This window comes from Fragaria vesca, linkage group LG5 (assembly GCF_000184155.1).
Source record: "Fragaria vesca subsp. vesca linkage group LG5, FraVesHawaii_1.0, whole genome shotgun sequence".
Lineage (NCBI taxonomy): Eukaryota > Viridiplantae > Streptophyta > Magnoliopsida > Rosales > Rosaceae > Fragaria > Fragaria vesca.
In genome coordinates this window covers 28,005,998-28,014,243 of record NC_020495.1, presented here as the reverse complement: position 1 = coordinate 28,014,243, position 8,246 = coordinate 28,005,998, and the positions used below count along the sequence as shown (strand labels likewise).

The window sequence follows — 8,246 nt, the reverse complement described above, 5'->3', positions numbered from 1 at the left end:
TCTCTCTCTCTCTCTCTCTCTCTCTCTCTCTCTCTCTCTATACGCAGAAAGAGAAAAGAGAAGGTTCGGTTCTTTCCTTCTTTCTCTGCAGGATCACAATCCAACGGTGGAGAATCAAATGATTCCAACGCTAGCTAGCTTAACGACTAAAAGCTTCAGAACTACTCACTCTCCTTAGTCTTTACAGTTCAGATCTCTAAGCAAACGGAACCAACAAAAGAGAGCTCAATACAAGTTCTCTGCTAATTTCCACCTTCAGCAGAAACTTCAGGTAATAACCACTTCTCTTTTTTGCTTTCACCATTTTCTAGTTCTCACTCTCTTATGTTTCATATATACCAAGCATTTCTATACCTTTCTCCTTTTTTTTTTTTTTGGCGGTTGCACGAGCTTTTTCATCTGATCTAACAGCAAAGAAAATCGAAATTATCGGAAAAAACAACAAACTGCTAGGGCTAGTCTGCCGCCGGCCGGCTAACTAGAGTTTTGTTTGATTCATTCTTTATATATATAGGATACTACTACTACTACTACTACTACTGTTTAGTTTTGAGCGAGGATCTTACAGTTGGGAACATATCTAACTGTCTTGTGTTCTTGACGTTTACTTACAGGGATTTAATTTGTTCTTGTACGTCGAGTGCGTCCGTACAAATGGAGACCAAAAAGAGTAATGGTGTTGAGGTTATCGGAGAGGTCTGGTTGTTGACGTACGCTTGGGATGTTCTTGCAACTCTGCTTACCTCAGCCGTGCTTTCTTTAGCTCAGGTGAGTCGCAGTTTGTTCTCTCTTATATTTGTCCAATTCGGAAAAACTACTAAACTGATCGATTGGCTAAAGGTGAAGACCTCACAAGAATAACTTTCTATGTTTCTCTCTGAGGTATTTTTTTTTTTTAGTTATCTAATAAGCTTATAAAGTACTACAAAATTCTTGGACATTCGACGATGACCGTGAGCCTTAACTCTCTTGGAACAAATTGCTACCAACTGAAAAGGAAAAGAAAAATTAATTTGATGCCCATACCATTGTGTGCTTCATGTATTTGCAAATATTTATTTGTGTGATTTCTTGAATTACAATCTCGGTTGCATCTCTATCCTTTGGTTTCAGGAACCATTCCAGCTCCCAGCTTGTGGACCAAAACACCGACTAGCCAATGATAATGAGTATTCCTACTCAGAAGCAGTTGATGGTGATGAAGAGAAGAACAACGATGGTGGCCTCGGGGACACTGAAGAGGAGCTATCTTCTGAAGATGAAGCAGGAGCTGGAAACTCTAATGGTAAAAGCAACAACAGTTCCAAAGCTGGGGCTGGAAGCGATGGGGGTGAAGTAGGCAAAGAGGGTGAAGCAGATGAAGATGAGGACGATATCAACAACCGTGACGATAATGATGATGGTGAAGTAGATGGAGATGAGGGCAAGGATGAAGATGAAGATGAGGACAACGAGGATGACGATGAAGGTAAGGAGAACGAGGAGGAAGAAATCATAGAGGAAGAGGAGCCAGATGATGAAGAAGACGAAGAAGAGGCCCTTCAGCCCCCAAAGAAGAGGAAAAAGTGAACTTTCCCGATTATCAGAACTATGCAAGAATGCTGTTTAACTTTGTATTCCTTTTAAAGATGGAACTTCCTGGGATCATTTAGGCTAATTATGTTGTTTGTAGACATTTCATGGAAAATTGGATGCAGTTTTCTGTCAAAAAACTTAAAAGCTTTAATTATGGAAATCACAATTATGCCTTAGAAAGATATTTCTTTCAATAATATCTATCAAGACCAAAAAAAAAAAAAAAAAAAAAAAAACATAAAAGATGGGTGGAAAGGCACTTCTGGAGATGGTGTGAATGACCCATTACAATCCCTACAAAAAGTGACCAAAGCTAGCAATCAACACTCTTGGAGTAACTTAACCCAAAATTAAGGATTACCTCTATATATACATTAAGGCATTAAGCTGGCGGCATAAATACATCTGTTATCTTGTCTTGATTATCCTAGGATATAGCATAATGAATCTTATGAACAAGATATGGTAATAACAACAAAATAGAAAAAAAAAAAAAAAAATTAACCCTGGATCTATTTCATTTACATATACAGTTTAACAACCACGGAGATCATTGTTATTTACATTGAAAAAAGTTCATTCCCAGACTCAGTCCAAGCAGTCTTATCTTTTGTACAAAGTATCAACTTCGACATACCTGTCAACAGAAAACAGAAGAGGTTTCCACTGTCAGGGCAGGGAACAAAGCCATAAACAATAGAGGTAAAGAATATAGGAGGATACTCAAAGAAGCTTAGAAATATACAGACAAACATAGAAAAAGTGGTATCAGCGTTATAATGGTTCAGATTCAAGTATAATAGGGAGATATCAGTATAATAATGTATCAGGTTCTACTGAACTCTAGCCCTTGGTACATAACTCAAACTCATAAAATATACCACTATGGTCCAAGAAATAAGAGACAAATCGAAAAATAATAGCTTAAACTCTAAATTTTACAGTTTTTGCTTCCATTTCATGTAAAACTACTTAAGCTACAATTCCTACATAAGATGTGCCTTTCAATAATCAATTGAAGCTAGTGGTTTATTTCAGTGAAAAAGACTACAAACAATACAAAGCATGAATTGTTAAATTAAATGGCAACTCACAATTAGAAAGACTGTAGTAGCACCAAATTATCTCTTTGTTACATCAATAAACATCGCTCGAGTCCAATGCTCAATATCTTCAGATTGGGATGGTGGAGGAAGAGTTGGATGTTCCACAAGATCCCACCCTTCAATCGTGCATTCATTCTTCCCAACATCAGACATCTCAGTCGAAGAAAGGAAGCTCGTTGCATAATTAGGAATATTATTTTCATAAAAGTTTTTCTGCAAAAGGAAAATGAGAGTAAGAAGAAAAATGTATGGTATTTCAAGAATGCGAAGAAATTGTTATTGCTATGATTTTAAACGCCTAAGAGGTGTAAATTAGATAAAACACAAAACTGAGATATGTAACAAGAGCATTCTGGAATAGAAATTCTGGGCCTTCCAAATATATAGTAGTCAGTTAAACTTGGGTCCAATGAAGATTAAGCGATTATTAATGTTTATATGACCCTTTTTTGAGCCACATTGTCAATGCACAGATCATTGATAATAGATGGCCAAGAGCTAACAATTAAGTTCTTACAATTATGGCTAGCAAAGGATACGAGGGACAATTATCATTATATTATGAATAGGAAAATGAGGAATATCTCTTAGAAGCCACAAGAAAGAGGCGGGTCCTATATCAGTGTAATGGTGTTATGTTGTTGATTGACCGAAGGCACATGTCCCTTGGCTAAAAAGACAAAATCTAGTGACCTACAAAAGAAACAGAGTTGGAGTCCAGACATGTACCGTCATTGTCATTGTATGCGCACTATCCAGTAGAGTGGTCGAAGAAATGGCAGAGTTCACATTCCATACAGATTTGTTCAATTGTTGAACTTGCTTACATGACCTGAAAATTAAGGGGAGAGTCCGATTAATGTTTATCAGACTATCAGTTATCCATCCATGCAAAGTAGAGTTCTTTAGAAATCGTATGAGTATTAGGAAACTTTTCCCGTTCAAGGTAAAATGATGCAAAAATTTCAAAATCCATGGCACAATGATAAACTAAGAGGCTATGGTAGTAAATTTTAGCATAAGCAGCCACACATGAGTTTCTTCTAACGAAACACAATTTTATGTACACTTATGATTATGAACATTTAGATGTTTTGACCCCCTAGTTTTGAGAGAGGACAAATAAAAAGATTTTAAAATAATTGAAAATAAGTCAACAAGCTTCACTCTCTAAATTTAATAAAATACTCTTTTATGCTACACTTAATGAACACAGAATGCTATAACTTACAAAGATCACAATGATCTACTTTGTGGGAAAATACTCCTGAATTACTGCATGTTTATCCAACAATGTTAAAAAGAGGTATATGCTTAATAGAACTGAAATGAAGAAGCACAACATAATTCACAAAAGGCATTGTGGGACGGCGTACCTTGAACAAGCCATTTTTAAGGAAAAAACCGAATGGACTTCCTTGGAAGAAGATAAGGTTGACAGCAACTTTGCAAATGCTTCAAAGGTAGATGCCTCGGAAGGGACATCTAAACATAGTGAGTTATAACAGTATGCTGTAATGCATGCCACACTTTTCTTGAGAAGTGAAATTCCTCTCTGCAAATCTTTGTGGGTTTCCACAGAATGTTGAGAAGCGGAAGAATAATTAAAGCTACTACTTCCAGAGGAATCCAGACGGGGTTTCCTCTCTGATTCTATTGAAGCAACACCAAAATTACTTGAGCTTCTGTCAGACCACGAATTTTCTCCACTAGTAGAGCAATAATTTTGCCGTGGAATAAATAGCGGATATTCATTGCTGCAATAAAATCAACTATGTCAGTCACTCATTCAAATGAAATATAGTTCCCCACTGTCAAAAAATATTTCTAGCATAGTACCTCCGAGAAGAAGGGCGTGCATCCCAATAAGAATCTCTTTGCCATATACGAGAGCAAGAACCCTGAAATAACGACCCATTCATATATAAGACAACTAGAGGTCAAAGTAATTCATAGATACCACATGAAGAGCTTGGTAAATGATGCAGCATGATATGCCTTTTCAGAAGAAAAACATCATCAGAAAAAGAAAGAGAGAAGATTTAATGGGAAGATGTTCACAATGAACATATACTTCCATTCCAATGAACAAGAAAATCATAACAAGTCATAAGCCAAAGCAATTTAATGGATCTAAATACTAATCATTTTCATGTACATATTGATAGCTTTGACATCATCTGGTCATGATAGTATTTCAAAAATACACAATCTGGGGAAACTTTCTCAGATTAAAAACTACATATTTCCAAGTGCTCCCAGTAATATCATACAGTCACAATAGTTCTAAACCCGTAAAAGATTTAGTGCATAGATCTAGATGTTGAGGTGCAGTAAATAGCAACAATACATGAATATTTCAACCCATAATCTTCGTAGTTCATAGAAAATATAAACCACTGTGTAGAGGGTGAACAGAGCTTACCGCAAAACCTGAGTTATGAAGGGCTGGAGCACCTAAGTTCTGGACAACAAGGTTCAAGAGTTGAACCATATATCTGTTCCCCAACAAAAAAAAGGTCAGTTATTAGTGTAAAGCACAACATCTTCAAAGTTATACACGATCCAACTATAGAGGATATAACTATATCAGAAAGAAGATTACTTTAATTTGAAATACTAATGTGCACCCAGATAGAAGAACAATATTGGGGTATTTAGGGTAATAATCAGTGTTATGACAACTATCTTGCTATCCAGTACCAACATATTGTCAACTTCAAAGCTTATCTACGTGTGTGTGTATAAAGAGAAATTACCCCAAAGAAGCAGCAAGCTCTTCTGAGGGAACTGAGTGTGGATCTAGCCCTCTTGGCAACGATGCATTGCAAATCTGGTCATATTGACCACCAGATCCCTCTTTCCTCTTTGCGTCTACAGTCACCTAAAACAAAGAATGAGAGTAAAAATGATAGGATATAAACTATGCAAACACAAGAATTGTATAAAGGTAATATTAATGCCTATGATTATTCACAGGCCAGCAAGAAACTGTCGTGACGCCATAGAAAGTTCAGTCTCTCATTGTTACCATTGTTTGAAATTCACATTCCAGAATTGATTTCATAATCATTGATGTATAACTTATAAGTTATGGACATAATCCAGTTTCCCAGTTGCTTACCCGACGTTGAGGAAACAATTTGCATATTTGTTTTATAACCACCGACTGTTTATGAAGACGTTCAGAAGTAATTGCCATCTGCAATTCAGACGAGTTATTAAAAACATACTTCTTGTGCAGATAAACACAGTCTAGTAAAAAAAAGGTAAAAACTATGTAACAGAGATAAATCTCACACCCCTCAAAATAGCAGAAAATACAAACTGATGTAGGCCAAAATAAACATACACTTCACATCTTCTGATACTGTTAAGGATATACGACTATATATATCTTTCATTAATGTATGCACGAAAGTAAATCTACATGTAAAGGGTACAAATTGCTTACATGCCCTAAGCTCTGAGTGCATATAAGATTAGGATAGAACTTCTCCAGTTGTTCAGCACGATTTTTTTCCAACTGAGAATACAAAACATTCAAAGTCAACATATATCTCAAAGATTGAATGATGGAATGAAATACAAGATCACAGTGTTGTACCATAGAGAGGGCCGACTCAAGCACCCCATATTTGACTTTTAGGTCATATGATGTCTTCTCAATCTTAGCCTTCCCTGTGTTACTCGCTCATTCAGTATGACAAACCCAAATAAAAAATGAACTAATATCAAACTGGAAATATCTTTCATAATACGCATCTAACCTTGCACAAGTTGTTCTTTATTACGACGGAGCTTTTCCCTCAACCTCACGAGCTTTTCATCTTGAAGTATTCTCCAATTTAGTTGATCATCTGCCTTACCCTGATAAATGTACAATACATCAGTACAAATAATTTAGCAGGATACCTTCAAAAACATAAATAGTAGTTTGAAATCATATGCACAAAATTCTGATGACTGCATATGCTACAAATATACCTGATTTTCAAAGATTCATTCAAGATAGAGCAATTAAATGAAGATGAATGTGTATCCTTATTTTTCTAAAGATAGCATATTTAAACACTATTGTAATAGTTTCATGGTGCTGAACATATTCGTACTCATACACAGAGCCCATCTACTATCTAGAGTCCAGAACCCATGTTTGGATCCACTTCATACTTTATTTTCAGTGATACTTCTGTTGCACAAAATTGTCACCTCGTTGAAACACTATCAAATTTCCATCATGCCAGATTCCGCAGCCATTAGCAAACTTGTTATATGACTTATATCAATGAATTAATTGATAGTATCTTATATAACTATACATACTGCTAACAGCACTAAAGAAAGATCAATAAAAGTCCTTCCAAGGCAGAGGACACAAACCTTAGCAACAAGTGCATCACTCAATCTTGAATACAACAAATCGCGACGACTCTTTAGCGCCTTTAACGAATTGTTGTAATCATTTAATCTGCAACACACATCCATATAACCTCGTAAACATCAAGCTTGTACTTCTTACTCTAATAATGTTAATGACATCAATTACAATACAAAAGTAAGAACTCCAAAATAGCATACCTGTAATTGACACAAACAGCACAGATAGATGCGAGATTCGAATTCTCACAAATTGCGCAATTACTGGACTTCTTGTTCGTCATCTGGTCAAATTCAAATATCGAATTAAAAATTAAAAATTATCGCAAATATAATCCAAGTTCTAATTCTATTACTCATACAATCTAACTTTGTTTTTGGTCATTAAGATACTGAATTCAAAGTCAGAGCAAGGATCGTAAACCAAATCCATTATTGATTCAAATTCAGAATTCGTACGAATTCAAACCTAGAACTCGAAATTTCCAAACTTTCTTAGCAAACGAGTATAGCTTACCGGCGGCGTGACGGTGGCGGAAACGTCGGCGAGATCAATAATTGGGGTTTTAAATTTAGGCGCAAAAAGATAAAGAAGAGAGTGTGATTTTAAGCCGACTCGGAATTGGGATTTTGGTTCATTGTGAATTTGTGATTAAAACCCTCCTACTGGACCTACTCGGCATTTTGGCACGCAAAATATAATAAAAATAATAATGGACGAAATTACACTTTTTCTTTATTTATAGTTTGCACCTTTGAGAATGCAACTTCTTCATATTCTTCCCTATTTGTTCAAAATGTCACTGTTTCATCCCTGCTAGAGTAACAATTTAGACATTATACTAGATTTTTTTTTATTTTTTATAGATCACACAAATGAAATGAAATAAATACTAGCTTATAGATTAACCTCAACCTTTTTTTTCGTTTTTGATTAACCTCAACCTATGTTATGATCTTGAGAAATTTTAAATACACACCCCTAATATCTTAATACACACCTTTTACTTAATACACCACCTATCAAGTTTTTCATTTCAGTATTATACTTAATACACATCCCAAACTGCCTAAAATGCCCTTAATTTATGAAATATTCTATCATTTAATATAATTAATGTATATTTACCATTTGGTACCTCTTTTTACATATTATTTCGTCTAATTTTTGCTAGAAATTTTTTT

At 35.3% G+C, this 8,246-nt stretch overlaps 2 protein-coding genes across 2 annotated transcripts; one reads left to right on the top strand and one right to left on the bottom strand.

Moving 5' to 3' along the window:
• The first annotated feature begins 95 nt into the window (after nt 1-95).
• Nucleotides 96-1,569, top strand: LOC101306828. The gene is made up of 3 exons (XM_004301897.1): nt 96-271; nt 615-768; nt 1,114-1,569. The coding sequence occupies exons 2-3, from the start codon at nt 655-657 to the stop codon at nt 1,567-1,569; spliced, it is 570 nt and encodes a 189-aa protein (XP_004301945.1). The 5' UTR covers nt 96-271; nt 615-654.
• Nucleotides 1,570-2,696: 1,127 nt separating this feature from the next.
• On the bottom strand, nt 2,697-7,705 carry LOC101292418. Its single transcript, XM_004300616.1, has 13 exons — nt 7,579-7,705; nt 7,263-7,345; nt 7,065-7,152; nt 6,452-6,551; nt 6,289-6,362; nt 6,136-6,207; nt 5,806-5,883; nt 5,441-5,565; nt 5,107-5,179; nt 4,521-4,582; nt 4,058-4,438; nt 3,411-3,513; nt 2,697-2,894 (listed from the first exon to the last, which is right to left on the bottom strand). Exons 2-13 carry the CDS (start codon nt 7,343-7,345, stop codon nt 2,697-2,699), a joined length of 1,437 nt encoding a protein of 478 aa, XP_004300664.1. The 5' UTR covers nt 7,579-7,705.
• Nucleotides 7,706-8,246: the final 541 nt, after the last annotated feature.